The 16,901-nt window shown below is 39.2% G+C and overlaps 1 protein-coding gene across 1 annotated transcript in view; it reads right to left on the bottom strand.

Annotated features, from left to right (window-relative positions):
* Positions 1–8,882: 8,882 nt before the first annotated feature.
* The window catches only part of LOC126235648 (dynein axonemal heavy chain 3), a 1,245,905-nt gene continuing 1,237,886 nt past the window's right edge, over positions 8,883–16,901 (bottom strand). The window contains exons 66-67 of the mRNA XM_049944362.1: positions 14,486–14,599; positions 8,883–9,166 (exon numbers count right to left, since the gene is read on the bottom strand). Coding sequence (XP_049800319.1) covers positions 8,984–9,166; positions 14,486–14,599 — 297 coding nt within the window. The 3' untranslated portion in view covers positions 8,883–8,983. The remainder of the gene's footprint in view (positions 9,167–14,485; positions 14,600–16,901) is intronic.

Here is a 16,901-nt window from a genome sequence, read left to right as displayed (position 1 = left end):
TGGTTTGGGATGTTCAAATGCTTTAAGTTTATCTAGAGTTTCCATTAAATATCCATATTACTGTACAACTTAAAGCATTTATCACACTAAAAACCTTGGTTGTTTATCAACATATTTACACCATCATCCATTGTTAATGAATGTCATTCATAGGCAGTTATTGTATATTATATAACTCCAGTTCACCTAATCTGTCTCACCAGCTGCTGTCACTCCCTGACAATGCCATCATATGTGTAGCTGTCAGAAGCCATCACAGCACCCATCACCATAGATACCGCTCACTGAAAATCTCCTCTATAGTTGGCTTACCATCACGTGGTTTATGTGCCAAGAACGTACATACATGAATAATATTCATTGTTTATCTGGCTGTTATGGAGAACTGGTATTCCTTTCATCTAAGATCATGACAATCTAAATTGTTTGGGTTTACTTCAATGCACAATCCCTTTAGTTTGACTATGTTTCTGCCGTTTGCACCATTACAGTGTATATGCTTACAAAACAGTTCTTGATGGCTTGCTTACTTCTGTCGCACTAGGCAACAATGTACATCTTCTCATTGCTTGTAAAATTTTATTTTTAATTTCTTGTTATAGCTATCTTATTTCCTCTCGTCCGTATCCTTCACTTAGGATGCCACATGAGGTGTTCTCCTTGTTGTGGGTTGGTTTTAAGTTAACAATATATTGTGAGGCGTCAAGTCTTTACTCATTCCCATGTAATAACAGTTACCTTCTTTTCCGAATTTCCCGGTTGCCATCTTATTTTTTCTTGATGTTGTGGGCCTGATATGGTGATCGACTATTTAAAAAGAAAATAATTGAGATACTTATATCCTTGATGAAAAATAAAGGAGACTAAGAGAATGGCAAAATTTCATGAAAAATCAAAGCAGTGTTTGTAAAAGATAACTATTTAATTACACATCACAAATATTTAAACATATTTTGCAACAGATTTTGGCTCAGTCAGTAGTTTTATACCATTTTCAGCAAATTCAAAGAATTCACTGCACGAATAAGGAAATTCGTGGCAACTTGGAGTTTAGATTTGATTAGGTTTGTACCACATCTATTCCTTGAATGCTCCACTTATTATTCATAAGAGATAATACCCACTCAGTGTGAGCATTACTTCCTGGTATACTCATAACATAACCCAACAGCTTACCAAAGTTTTCAAAATTCACATTATTTGATTTCAAAGTTGTTAAAACTTTAATCCATTTCTGGCTAAAGCTACCATCTAAAGAGATAGCAAATTTAATTGCATCAGTAGGACTGCAAAATTCCTCATGTAATTCACTTTCATTCACACAATCCAGTCTGACACACTCCACACCTTCATGCATGTCATTGAATGTTAGTTCCCTTTTGAGACATAGTGACTTTAAACTATCATCAAATTTGTAAACTAAATAAGAATTTAAAGACTTGTAGGAGTGGGGTAACAAACATGTTGTTGTTGTTGTGTAATGACTGTCAATATTACTGATTCACATACACAGTTTTTATTTACTCACATTATAGGGACAGATACAACTTAAACACTTAGCATCTTAGAACACACTGCCCCAGAGTCCAGAGATACTGTTTTGCAGGTAGTAGCCCCACTAAATCTATATGTACGAGGCAAAATGGTCCTTTTGGACAGGGAAGCTCCATAACAGCAGCTGGTTGTGTCGTCTTATCTTTGCTTGTGTCCAAGTGGCAAAATCCCTCTTCAGATTTGGCCACACATAATGCTCCGAAACTAGTTTTGTCATGGGGCGCACTCCGGGGTGAGCTAAGTTATGGAGTAAGTCAAATATTGTTCCGTGATATTTGGCAGAGACAAAAGGTCATTTCCTCCCCCCTGACATGTCACACCAAACTAGTTTGTTGGTTCTGGGCACTGGGCGTTGTTGTACTTGTAATCCCATGTCACCGCCTGACAAGAATCATTCCAGGTTGCCTGTGAGTCTGTGAGGTTTTCGAAATCCAGTTGAGTGTTCATGGCCGCTAGGCACGACAGTTAGCCAGCAACAATATCATCCACTCCGTGCATGTGGCAAACGTTTGTTACGAACTGTGAGATGTGATCCAAGTGCCTAAACCTATACGGTGTGACGCTGGCAGATGGATTCTTTACTGCGTCAGCTAATGGTTGATGGTCTGTATAGATAGTAAGTGGTCTCCCTCCAGTATCCTCGCAGAAGTCGCATACCACTTCGTACACGGCCAGTAGTTCGCCGTCAAAGGTTGACCACTTCCTTTGAGAGTCTGTCAGTTTCCTTGAGAAAAGACGGAGAGGTTGAGTCATCCCTGGCACTTCCAGCTGTAATACAGTGCCTATTGCTCGGTCACTCGCTTATGATGTAATGATAAGATGAGCATCTGGTGAAGGTAGTGCGAGTTTGATGGTGTGGGCTAGTCGAGCTTTAATGTAGTCGAATGCAGTTTGCATCTCAGCTCTCCATGTTAGCTTCCTCTTCACTGATGCATTTTTCCCCAGTCGAGCTTCTGTGATGGTAAGTAGTTTTTCAGCTGCACGGGGTAGGGCTGAGGGCTCATAATCTCCTGTGGTGAGATGTGGGAGTAGCATGCCTGTATCGAGCAGCAGGTACTGGTGTAGCCAGCGGTCATAAACAAACAGTTGTGTGCCATCTACAAGTGTGTGTGGCACGTTATGTGCTTTGGTACCTCCAGTAGAAGGGCAGCTTGTTGTAGTGAGGTGGGCTGGTGTGCCTAGGCCAGTCGACCAGGGCAGCAGTGGTGTGGGTCAGTGCCGAATTGCATGTGAAACTGGCAGTAGCTGCTTATCGATTTGGTTTGGCTGGGCCGTGTTGTGGTGGCCCGGGCATCGGCCGTCTCCCTCGTCCGTTTATTCCCTGCCGGAGCCAGGTCCGTGTGCCGTGATTGTTGCGGTGTCGCAGTGGCCGCGGCCTGCGAGGCGACAGAGGTCCGGTTGCAGGGGGAGGAGGGTGTCGCTCGGGATCTGTGTGCAGTGTTTTGCACTGGGTCTGCCACTGCTGCCCCTAGTCTGTTGCGCACCGTATCCGTCAATGGCACGGTGATCGTAGATAGGTGTCCCGGCACCGATCGGTGTCCAGTGGCGTGCGAGCGCCGGCATCCCGTCGGCCAGTTGTAGGCACATTTCCAGTGGTGTGTCCGCGTGTATTAGAAGTGCTGTCTGTGTTTTCTCTGGGAGCTCGAGCGACCGTAATGACCATAGGACCCGGTCTGGTAATAGGTTGTTATCAATTTTCAGGTGCAGTTTGCACCGTAATGCTGACGGCGCATCGTCCTGCGTAGCCTCGTTTATGACGAGGTGCAGTTGTTGCTGTGGTGTGTGTGATAATTGTTGCAATATTAGTGACTTTCTTCATCTCCTGCTTGTGCGCAGTTGCAGCATTTAGCAGTAGGTCGCTGACGAGATCTGCTCGTTCGCCGAGACGGTTGAGAAGTATTAACAGCTCGCTCCGGTCATCCTCGATCCCTGCCGTCCTTGTCGTACACTCGCACAAAGCAAACCGCACTTCTGGTGAGTCTGTGTGAATGGACTGCAGGTGGAGTTTCATAGATGATGCGTAATTCCCATAGTGGTCACTTTGTGTCAGTCCCACTGAGTTGTTGCCGTGCAGCATTTGCGTGGCATTACTCAGACCGACAGATGCGATCTGATGAGATGTGGCCGCTGTTTGTCACACTTGTCAGCACGGTGTGGTGTCGATGTCTGGCTCAAACTTGATGCTGTTCGTTGACCGTGCAGCTGTTGTAGCAATCGGGATGTAATTCTGATATCCGTCTTGTGGTCATAGTGCTGTTAATGCATCTGTTGTGACATCCTGGAAGCTGTCGATGCGTGATTGTGGTAAAACAGTCACGTTGTGTATCTGTACTGGCACCCGGTGGCATCGGCATATCTCGGTGCGAGCTAGGGTGTGGGGAGTAATGCAGCCGGTGGGGCAGTGATGGGGTCCGTGGTATGTGACATCACTCGTGTGACATATGAGAGTGAAAGCGGATTGAGGAAATATGCCATTCTGTTCACAATCACTGTTAACCAGCACCACTAGATTTCAGATTTGAATTAAGAACAGTGACTAACAATTTATGAATACCACTACCTAAACATCTATCTGCCTTTCTCTGTCTTACTTCACTAATTAGTAACTGTACAGCTTCATGAGATTCCAGAATACTAAGATCGTAATTTTCCAAATACTTTGCTTTTTGAAAGAAAACATTTGCAATATTCACAAAGAAACTCAAATAAGCCTGAAAAAGTGTGGCTATTTCTGTATTTTTATTGCAAAAATATTGTTTCAAAACATTAGGATGGTCTGAATCATCTATGCTTTTAAAATAGCTTTTTATAGGCTTGCAATTTTTTAAAAGCCTTTCTACAGTGGGTGTGAGAGGTAACATCTGGTACTGGGATAACCATCTAGTATTTACATGTCAGAGGATTTCTGCCATTCAATATCAACAAATTCAAAAAATGATTTTAATGTTTCGCTTCATTTGGCAGAACAGAAAGTGACTATATACTTTCAATACTAACACTTCAACATCTACACATTGTAAACAAGTGCAAGCACATTTCATGACATTATGAAGCATATGGTTAAAACAACTGGCTTTGAGGATTTTATCATTCTCATTACTTAATAGTTTCCTGACTGAATGGTGCTTGCCATAATTTATTGACACCATTAGCATAATATGATGATCTATTACTGCCATTCAAATTATTTGACTTCAGTGACTATTTGTAACAACCTATGGACATCCTTTGTAGCTTCATCTGCCTGTTCTACGAAATCCGGCAATTTGTTTTGAATTCCACTAAAAGGATCAAAATATTGCATTACAAATGGAAACCTTTTCTTGTTTAGGTGACTGGAGGCATCTGTTGCTAAAGACAAGAACATGCTACATTTTAAGGGTCATTTAAAATTTCCAAAAAATCGTTCTCACTTCTTGGAGGCAATATGTTCATTACGATCAGTTCAGCTTTAGTACATTTGCAAGATATTTTATTTGACACATTAGATTCACTGAACATGTTCTTCATAAGTCTGATCGCACAGTCCAAGATCCTCTAGTTTAGATTGTGTTGTACTGTGTAACAGACTAATGAAAGTTCACCAGCAATGGTTTTTCATGTCATTGTTTGTTAGGCCTTTGCTCAATGAGGAGAGCTGAAGTTATTTTGGATGAAGTAGTGAGATCATTGTCTTTGCTTTGGTGATGTACAACGAAATACAAGAAGTTAACTCAGAAAATTGCCAACAACTAATTACTACGTGCTGAATAGTAAGATATACATATTTTTTGGAATATATAGTAATAATTTATCACCTGAAGTATTCATATTCTGTACAAAATCATTCTTGCTGCCATGTGTGATGCAAAACTCATGCTTGCAGTCTGAGCAGTTTGCTTTAGAAGCAATATAAAGCTTCCCACTTTGTAAAATATGTACAGATACACTTCGTTTTCTTTTTTTTTGGTAGCATTTTAGCTTCATCCTCACCGCCCATCATAAAATCTTGAACAAGGATTCACAGGAAGCACTGGCACTGAAATGAAGTCATGTCTAACCGCCAAGCATCAGTTGATCATTTCTAAGATAACTGATAGACATAATGTCAATATAGAATCAGTTGTCCAACATTTCAATGAATTCTGACCATGCACACAAAGTTCAAATACTCAAAAAATATTTGTACTAATGTAAAAGAAATAAAGTTAAAAACTGGAGAAAAATGCCGAATGAGCCTGAAAATATGACAGCCAGGAGATTACAACAAAATATGCAAATACGTGAGATCCCGGGAGATATGGAAGAGTCAGTCACCCTGCACTGTGCAGTGCTACGTATTTAACTGCTGACTTTGTTTCTGATTGCAGAGGGGCAAGGGCTATAAGACTGGTTCTACAAAATCACAAAACACTGTTTCCATACTTTTTCTATACTTATTCATGTAAGTTATCAACTCACAACAACTGATAACTAACAAAGCTTTTATAACAACATGTTCATACATGACGCTTCAATGCTTCACCAAAACCATGAGTTCCTACTTGACTCCAGGCCCCTTCCTTCTCTGGAGTCCACAGCACTGCCACAGCACAACTGCAAAGTGCAAGGGACCCCTCATTGATGAGTCCAAACAAAGCGTCTGTCACAGCTTTCTACACGTGTCCACATTTTTCTTTCTCGTATCTATACATAAATTTCAACAACCCTGGCCACAGTAGATGCTCTTTACTCTACTACTAATTAAAGTCACATTTTTCACAAGCACATCTTTCATCAGTCTGGAAAATGGAAAAAGGAAAACAAGACATGTTGCTGTTCTTTATAGCAACATGTATCACTACATATTGTAATGGAGATACCATTATGTTACCCAAATCACGTGCACTAATAACAAAACATAATCATATGAGAACCCTTGCAAAAAGTTACGAGAAGGTTTAACTTGCTTGAAAGTACTTCACCCGTCTTACTCTCATCACAGGCATGTCCATTGTCCAAATGTGTTGGCTTAAGTGACAAGAAAACTCCATGATGAACAGAAGGAAGTAATCTAAGAGGGACAGAATGTCAACAGCTTTCTTCTTTTCAATGCGTATGGGTGCATCATATTTTAATCAGAGAGGAAGGCCTGGATTTTGCCTCCCATATTTCCTGAAACTTACTTTATGCCACATGTCATGACAAACCGCAATGTCTCACTGGTGAGTGAAGATGATGAGTATTCGGAAGTCATCTTCCACAGCAAGGTACATTCTGAACACCAGTCACCAATTTCCCAGAATTTTTTGAATGTTTGCTCACACTGCTTTCACCTACTTTCTCAAAACATTTAAGAGTACAGTAGCAGTTAGGTCTTACCTTTTTATTTATCTGTAGTTTTTCCAGAATGAAATACATATTCTTTGCCTAAATTACACCTCTTCTGCTTAAATTTCTGCTGTGAGTTGCACCTCATCCTTTTCTGAGGAGACCTATCTGTCTGTTCTCCTGCCCCTTCATGACACATATCTGAGACAGTGACAGACTGCTCAATATTAAGGCCAATTCAAAAGCTGTTACAGATTACCCGAATTATTAGAATTATTATTATTGTTTGTAGTGGTTAATAAAAATGAAAAAGAGAAGAAAAGAAAAGGTTGAAAATGTGGGAAGAAATTGTGAATAAAAAGGGGTTTTTAAAATGGTTAATGACCGTGAAAAATGGAAAGAATGAAATGCAAGTCGGACTTCGTGATTCGGAAAAGCTATTGTTGGGGTGGTCCTTGTGCCATTTCTGAGCAAAAGTCAAACCAATTTCCACTACAAAAATTATTTGAAAGAGAACAACGAATAACAAAATGTGATTAACAGGGGGAAATGGCATAGATAAGAAGAGTTCATTCTTTACCATGTTAACATGTCTTCTCTCGTGTGGCGTCAGGTCTTGTTCTCCAAAAATTTCCTGTTTCATTTCTGCGTGAAAAGTCATAGCTGCTCCAAAATTTTGCAATCGTCCAGGAATCACTAATTTATACAAATCAAAACCATCTTGGTATTGAATGCAATTTATTTTATGTTGCTACTTCCAGCCTCCGAATTTCATACCAACTTCCACAATACGTCTGCACATCAATGAGTTTTTTCGTCTTAATCCGACCACAACTAGCTAATAAGTAAGTTAAGTTCCGCTCTCAAAGACAAAAGCGGGTAGAAAAACAAAAAAAGTTACAATTTTAGTACATTCATTTTCTTATATATTTTCTCTGCCGTTGAACGCTCATACAGATAATTTATATCTGAGGGAACGAGTGTAGCGTGGCGAAATTCAAAGTCCCGCTACATGTTGCTGATGTCATTGTCATTTGTACAAACATAAATGAAGCAATATGTGCATACACACTGTAATGCCTTGAACAGCAGCCATTCAGTAATAACTTCATATTTCATTCATTTCCAGAACACAATAGTATGTACATACACTGATCATTATATTTCCAAAACATACTAAGTGCAGCAGACCTGCAAATTTACATACTTCTGAGTCATCTGAGTCACTAGTAACGTAATCAGTATCCTGGTGAGAGATATCAGGATCACTAAGAACATCTACCTTTTCTTGTAACTTGTCAAGTGTGGTTATAATCTCAGAAAATGTACACAAGTCTCTCTTAGCACCAGCCATTGTTATAAATCATTTGCCATTATGTTCCTATGGCAGGTAGCACTGCCCTGAGGTCTGTTGAGTGTATTACTTTCTGCTTCTCATAGGTAGCTCCAGTTAACCTATAATTCAAAACACGTGGCAGTGGTGATTGCTTTTGTGTTCCCTGAGCTGCTCAATTACCTCGCAATAAGGTTGTGGTGAAGTAACTCACAACCGCCATCTATAGGATACAAATGGGATTTCAAAGTTTCTTGGAAGCACAGTACTTCTTGGCTGTCCCAATTGATATGGTAATTTAACTTTTAGCTCATTATTCACTTCTTTAATATGGAATAAGTGTAGCCCATTAATCCACATACTTTCAAGACACAAGACTTCAGATCGGATGCAAAGGGTCAACCAACTATTGAATATATGTATGACTGAGTTTGCCACAAGGCAGAGTGTATTTTAAAAACATGACCTGCCGCTTTTTCAAAAGAACTTTGCATTATTTATTACACAATAAGCCACTGCTAAATGGGAAGTTCAGTGAACTCTTTTTCACAAAAATCTACAACCTTTGTATGTTCTGGGCAGCTGTTATGCTTACTGATGCTGGATTTTTGAATTATAAAGGAAAATATTAGTCATAAATCTCACAGAAAATATCCAGTATTTGTGCAACAGGTAATTTCAAATCTTATGTCATTAGATGCAGATACTGCTGAATTAAAAATGTTTTACACTCCTACAATCATATATATTTCAGCTGAAAATTACATACTGTGTAAAAAATATGATAGTAAAACTGATACATAAGAATCAGTCATCCAGCTGACAGAGACAAGCAACTCCACGATTAATCCAGTGCTGTGGTGGCTTGTCACTGGGGAATTCCATGAACATAACGAAGTTTGTAGAGTGACCAGTTGTCGATAATACACCTCGTCTTGCACTAGTCTTGTATATTGGGCAGGTATATGTTGGTTTAGGAATAAAATTGGCCTGAAACACACATATATTTACATTATATACTAAATGCTAAGCACGTATTAATGATTTAACAAAGTAGGAAAAGACAGATTGTTACATACTGTAAAAGAGACAAACAGCCAAAGAACTGAGAGCATCTGGTAATACTATCTATAATACCTTTAGGTTTCCAATTTTTTAAAGATATGAACAAGCTTACCTTTCTATTTTTTATGATTGTTATGTTTTGATTAAGAAAGTTCAAATTCATTTTGACTCTTATCTTTCTTGTTGTCTATGCTACAGTATTTTGTTCTACTGCTACTGTGACAGAAGTCATTTAGCAAACATGCCTTTCAGGAACATTTACCCTAAAAGACATTAGTGATGATTTTGGTAACACAGGAATTGGATAGGCAGTGCTTTGGTTAAACTGAATGCTTCATGAATTTAGTGATGTACGTAACCTTTTCCCAGGAAACATTTAGATGTAGACCCCATCCAGATCCAGTGCCATCAAGAATGTAACTATGGATGTAAGTACACAATATCAAAGTGACAAAGAAATGCACAAGCCAAGTGAGCACGCTGATGGGCTGCTACAGAAGAATCCAGACATACCCTTTTGTTAGGATGGCTCATTATTAAATATTAGATCTTTAAAAAATAAAATTGATGATCTTAGTAGTAACTTCCTCACACTTAAATCTATACTGGATGTTAACAAATTTTTCTTCTTCAGAAACGATTTCCTTGCCATTGCCAGTCTACATTTTATATCCTCTCTACTTCGACCATCATCAGTTATTTTACTCCCTAAATAGCAAAACTCCTTTACTACTTTAAGTGTCTCATTTCCTAATCTAATTCCCTCAGCATCACCCGATTTAATTTGACTACATTCCATTATCCTCGTTTTGCTTTTGTTGATGTTCATCTTATATCCTCCTTTCAAGGCACTGTCCATTCCGTTCAACAGCTCTTCCAAGTCCTTTGCTGTCTCTGACAGAATTATAATGTCATCGGCGAACTTCAAAGTTTTTACTTCTTCTCCATGAATTTTAATACCTACTCCAAATTTTTCTTTTGTTTCCTTTACTGCTTGCTCAATATACAGATTGAATAACATCGGGGAGAGGCTACAACCCTGTCTCACTCCTTTCCCAACCACTGCTTCCCTTTCATGCCCCTCGACTCTTATAACTGCCATTTGGTTCCTGTACAAATTGTAAATAGCCTTTCACTCCCTGTATTTTACCCCTGCCACCTTCAGAATCTGAAAGAGAGTATTCCAGTCAACATTGTCAAAAGCTTTCTCTAAGTCTACAAATGCTAGAAATGTAGGATTGCCTTTTCTTAATCTTTCTTCTAAGATAAGTCGTAAGGTTAGTATTGCCTCACGTGTTCCAACATTTCCACGGAATCCAAACTGATCTTCCCCGAGGTCGGCTTCTACCAGTTTTTCCATTTGTCTGTAAAGAATTCGCGTTAGTATTTTGCAGCTGTGACTTATTAAACTGATAGTTCGGTAATTTTCACATCTGTCAACACCTGCTTTCTTTGGGATTGGAATTATTACATTCTTCTTGAAGTCTGAGGGTATTTCGCCGTTCTCATACATCTTGCTCACCAGATGGTAGAGTTTTGTCATGACTGGCTCTCCCAAGGCCATCAGTAGTTCTAATGGAATGTTGTCTACTCCCGGGTTCTTGTTTCGACTCAGGTCTTTCAGTGCTCTGTCAAACTCTTCACGCAGTATCTTATCTCCCATTTCGTCTTCATCTACATCCTCTTCCATTTCCATAATATTGTCCTCAAGTACATTGCCCTTGTATAAACCCTCTATATACTCCTTCCACTATTCTGCCTTCCCTTCTTTGCTTAGAACTGGGTTGCCATCTGAGCTCTTGATATTCATACAAGTGGTTCTCTTCTCTCCAGAGGTCTCTTTAATTTTCCTGTAGGCAGTATCTATCTTACCCCTAGTGAGACAAGCCCCTACATCCTTACATTTGTCCTCTAGCCATCCCTGCTTAGCTATTTTGCACTTCCTGTCGATCTCATTTTTGAGACATTTGTATTCCTTTTTGCCTGTTTCATTTACTGCATTTTTATATTTTCTCCTTTCATCAATTAAATTCAATATTTCTTCTGTTACCCAAGGATTTCTATTAGCCCTCGTCTTTTTACCTACTTGATCCTCTGCTGCCTTCACTACTTCATCCCCCAAAGCTACCCATTCTTCTTCTACTGTATTTCTTTCCCCAATTCCTGTCAATTGTTCCCTTATGCTCTCCCTGAAACTCTGTACAACCTCTGGTTCTTTCAGTTTATCCAGGTCCCATCTCCTTAAATTCCCACCTTTTTGCAGTTTCTTCAGTTTCAATCTGCAGTTCATAACCAATAGATTGTGGTCAGAATCCACATCTGCCCCTGGAAATGTCTTACAATTTAAAACCTGGTTCCTAAATCTCTGTCTTACCATTATATAATCTATCTGATACCTTTTAGTATCTCCAGGATTCTTCCAGGTATACAACCTCCTTTTATGATTCTTGAACCAAGTGTTAGTTATGATTAAGTTATGCTCTGTGCAAAATTCTACAAGGCGGCTTCCTCTTTCATTTCTTCCCCCCAATCCATATTCACCTACTATGTTTCCTTCTCTCCCTTTCCCTACTGACGAATTCCAGTCACCCATGACTATTAAATTTTCGTCTCCCTTCACTACCTGAATAATTTCTTTTATCTCGTCATACATTTCATCTATTTCTTCATCATCTGCAGAGCTAGTTGGCATGTAAACTTGTACTACTGTAGTAGGCATGGGCTTTGTGTCTATCGTGGCCACAATATGCTGTTTGCAGTAGCTAACCTGCACTCCTATTTTTTTATTCATTATTAAACCGACTCCTGCATTACCCCTATTTGATTTTGTATTTATAACCCTGTAATCACCAGACCAAAAGTCTTGTTCCTCCTGCCACCGAACTTCACTAATTCCCACTATGTCTAACTTTAACCTATCCATTTCCCTTTTTAAATTTTCTAACCTACCTGCCCGATTAAGGGATCTGACATTCCACGCTCCGATCCGTAGAACGCCAGTTTTCTTTCTCCTGATAACGATGTCCTCCTGAGTAGTCCCCGCCCGGAGATCCGAATGGGGGACTATTTTACCTCTGGAATATTTTACTCAAGAGGACGCCATCATCATTTAATCATACAGTAAAGCTGCATGTCCTCGGGAAAAAAAACGGCTGTAGTTTCCCCTTGCTTTCAGCCGTTCGCAGTACCAGCACAGCAAGGCCGTTTTGGTTAATGTTACAAGGCCAGATCAGTCAATCATCCAGACTGTTGCCCCTGCAACTACTGAAAAGGCTGCTGCCCCTCTTCAGGAACCACATGTTTGTCTGGCCTCTCAACAGATACCCCTCCATTGTGGTTGCACCTACAGTACGGCCATCTGTATCGCTGAGGCACGCAAGCCTCCCCACCAACGGCAAGATCCATGGTTCATGGGGGGTCGGCAGTCAATTATATGCCATTAATTTGTGCTACACATATTGTTTTTATAGTTTCCAAACCATTTTATTCATATCTTCAGGTTGTTGCAATGGACCAAGAAGAACCATTATCACTTCACACAAAACAAAGCACAAAGTCTCTTGCTGCCACCTCCAAAGATCTCTGTCAAAAGAGAATCTCCTCTTATTTTTATTAAACTCATTGGAAGGGTGGCCACTTTGAAATCTCTCTAAAAGCTGGGGTAAGTCACTGACCTCTCAGGGTCCATATAAATAGTAAATTCATGAAATATACATGTATAATATTTAACAGATACAATATTTCACATTACTTATGATTATACTTCTCAGTTTGGAATTAGGATAACAAGACTCAACATATACTTTTAATTTAAAGTGGGGGAGAACCTGCTAACTGTTACATTTCATAGCCAATGGAAAGTTTATAACTCCTATTTAAAAAATATGAGATATTACTATTACTACAACACTTAGTTCTGTTGTCCTTGATAACAATGTGTATTAGTACCACCACTGACACTTAATAACTGCAACCACCTGCATGCTAACAATTTCACAGCTGCAAACTAAAGTTTAATTTGTAAGTGACTATTACTTCTACAGTATATTTTTAACATTAAAATAATCAAATTTAACACCATTTCAAAATGTTGATGAATTTTCTTCAAATAATTATATTTACTGACTGCTTCATACTTTCTGAGACTTGCATAAGATAAATATTTATAATAATTCCTTCAAACAGGCACCCAGTATTCAAAACCATAATGAAGTTACTGTAGTAGATATCATATAAAGTCTTATTTAATACGAACTCTGTACTTGCTCTAATACATTTCACAGTTTTTTCTTTTTCTTTTTTAAAAGAGAGAGATAAAGAGAGAGAGAGAGAGAGAGAGAGAGAGAGAGAGAGAGACAGAGAGAGAGAGAGAGAGAGAGAGAGAGAGATGTAGGAAACCAGGTAAAGGAAGAAGCAGGAGCCCTAGCTTTATGGTTTCTATTTGTCTGCTTCATCCACTGCCATGCCAGTAGAATTAGGTAAACAAACTATATTTTGAAATTTCCTGACAGATTTAAACCATGGAGCATAGCAGTTCTGTGAAGTTTGGAAGATAGGAGAAAAGGTACAAGTGAAAGTGAAGCTATATGTGTGGGCCACAAGTTGTGCTTGAATGGATCAGCTGACAGACCACTTTCCTATGGAAATCACAGTTGGTTCAAGTCCTGGTCTGGCACTTAGTTTTAATTTGCCAGGAAATTTCAAATCAGTGCACACTCTGCAACTGAGTGAATATTAATTCTATAAAAGGTAGTTTAAACTTTTTTTCATCCTTCTTCGTGGCCAGAAAAAAGGGAGAGGGAGTTTGGGGTAGGGGAGGGTGACTCACACAAGGCCAAAAGAGAAATATCTACCACAACTGTGTCATGAGAGCAGTCTAGATCCTGATAAACATCTCACCAAAAGGAATCACAAAGCAAAAGATGGAAAAAAGCTGCTAATTCCTTTCAGAAATAAAATGTTCTGCACAGGATGCTTATGTCTTGATTCATGTAGTAACTTAATCCACTTTTATCATGGAAATGTATGGGAATGTAAATAGTACCATTATTTTGTGTGATATTTATGAACTGCTCTTTCACTAAGTTGTTGCTATCCAAGTATCACAAGGTACTGCTCTAATAGTTACAACCAAACAATTTCATTAATGTGGATGTGACATGTTTCAAGTATAATGTGATTCACTAATTTCAAAGCAAAGAAAAATTCTTAGAAATGTTATAAAATATTATTTAATTGTGTTACCTTAACTCCTGGCTTCAACCAGATTATTGGAACTACATCAAACAGCAATTTTGGATATGATTCATTGAGCACACAAATTTCCCTATCCCATCTTGCACCTTCAAGGAAGAGCCCCTGAAACAATAATATTTGGTTATCTGTTGTCACTGTCCGTGTCTTTTCCTCTACTGATTCATGTACAAGTTGTATGCTATTGGGGGAACCGCATTCAGGGAAAAATTGAAAGATGCTGCATTTCATTTTTATTTATGAGTGACCAGGCAACAATGATAAAATGAACATTTAGCAGTGGCACTTTCATAGATGTTTCTCTTATTATCTTTAATTACTCAGGTTAATCTGAGAAGTGTTCCAAACTTCAGCTGTAGCTCAAAACTATCTTTCATTGGCAATATTGTCAACATCTATAATACTGGCAAGAACAGATTTAAAATAGAACTGAGATCAGCCATCACTAACAATATGTCAGTAAAAGCAAGTTTACAGTCAGGAAAAGCATCTAGATGTGTGTATCCCTGCACACATGCTTCATAGTCCATGTGCCTGTTTCATAGTCCGTGAGCACTCTAAAATGTTGATGAAAGTATAAATGTCAACAAAAGTAAATCTTGTAGAATCCAATGCTGGGAGGGGCAGGGGGGGGGGGGGGTATTGTAGAAGACAACCAAAATCATATTATGGAACTTTATGCATGCTTGCTGACATTCGATTTTCATGATTTACCATGTGTCATTGTTCATTGGATGCCATGTTGGATTTCACCCATTCTGTATGAGAATGATGTAGCTTCCTTCACTTCTAACATACTGGGTGGTTATAATTAAACTGATGGTATTCCAAGTGCAGCAGTGTGACCTGCATACACTGCCGGACATTGAAGGAGTGTTCACCGATTGGTGCACTCACGGAGTATGGTGGGAAAAAAACGTTCCACTTTCTGACACCAGGTAAAAAGCTGTACGAATGTGAATGTTTCCTGTTGTGATGACACTGTGCAATTTGCAACTTTGCAATGTGTGTTGATTTCTTTTGTGAAGTGACTGTTGGTGTAAGGGTTAAGGAGGTTGAAATTTTCTGATGGAACATAATAGCTGTTGAGAAGAAAGACTGTGCACCCTGGTAAATTTGCTTTATCAAAATGGCAACAACAGCAGTGCTGCATTTTGGGGATATTGTTGACAGAAAAAGCTACAAAGGGGCCCCATGTCAATAAAAGTGCTAAAAACAATACCAAAAAATTTGAAGAAACAGATGAATTAGGTGGTGCAGCAGGAAGAGGGAGGCAGTCCATTCACATGGCAGTTGTTGATGAAATTACAGTAGCTATAGCTGACCATGCAGCCAGTGCTCCAGCTATGTCATGGGAATTGTTTTCACCTGGTTGAAAGTTCAAAAGATTTTGCGTCAAATTTTACACTGGTATCCCTACGAGATTCAGAATGTGTACCGAAAGACACATCAACATAAGCTCCAATGTTGTGACTTTGCCCTTCGTTTTTTGGCACACACGGAAATGGATGACATGTGGTCAGAGAATATTCTTTGGATGGACAAGGCATATTTTGCTCTGCACTGTGCTGTGAATGCACAGAACAGTCACCTATGGGGTTCTACTCTGCCACATGTTGTACAGGCACATCCACTGCACTCAGCTTATATGAACATGTGGTGTGGTTTCACAAGCTCCTTCATTTTGAGTCCATTTTTCTTCGAGGAGATGACACCTGAGAGTCTGTTAGGTGTAAGTTATATCTGCATATTATAAGGACCTCCTTGTGCAATATATGATTCCAACTTTGCAAGAATGTAACTGCATCCACAACACTATTTTCACGCAAGAGCAGGCAACACCACATGTTGCTTGCCAGGTGAAAGATTTGCTTTGGGAAACCTTTGCTAATGAGCACATCATCTACAGGAAATTTCATGATGTTTGGCCCAACATCCAAATTCTCCAACCTATATCCGCGTGACGTTTGGTTGTGGGGATACCAGAAAGATCATGTTGATTGTGGGTGTAACTCAACTCTTCCTGATCTGAAGGACAGCATCCACTGACAGATCAATCTGATTACACTAGATACACTGTGAGCAAGTGTTGACGTCATCTTAAGAACAAATGATACAAATTTTGAGAATTTGCCAAGAACAGAAATTATAGAAGTGTCCAGTCCCACAACTGGTACTTTTGGTACCAAAATATCAAGGTTATTTTGGGGTTTTGGTAGGAACTGTCAGTGAACAAATGGTGCTTTTGTAAGCCACCTTAAGTCCAACATACACCTCACCCAATGCAAAAGAACCAGCTCATTTTCTCAATTTTGTCTGGGGGGAAGTGTGCAATGTTTAATTTTTTACTCTATTCTGTGGGACAGCTACAGTATACCCGTTCTTCTGACAAGTATACAAATGGTCA

Source organism: Schistocerca nitens, chromosome 2 (genome assembly GCF_023898315.1).
Source record: "Schistocerca nitens isolate TAMUIC-IGC-003100 chromosome 2, iqSchNite1.1, whole genome shotgun sequence".
NCBI classification, from domain to species: Eukaryota; Metazoa; Arthropoda; class Insecta; order Orthoptera; family Acrididae; genus Schistocerca; species Schistocerca nitens.
The sequence above is the reverse complement of the archived record's forward strand: the minus strand, read 5'-3'. Positions and strand labels throughout refer to the sequence as shown.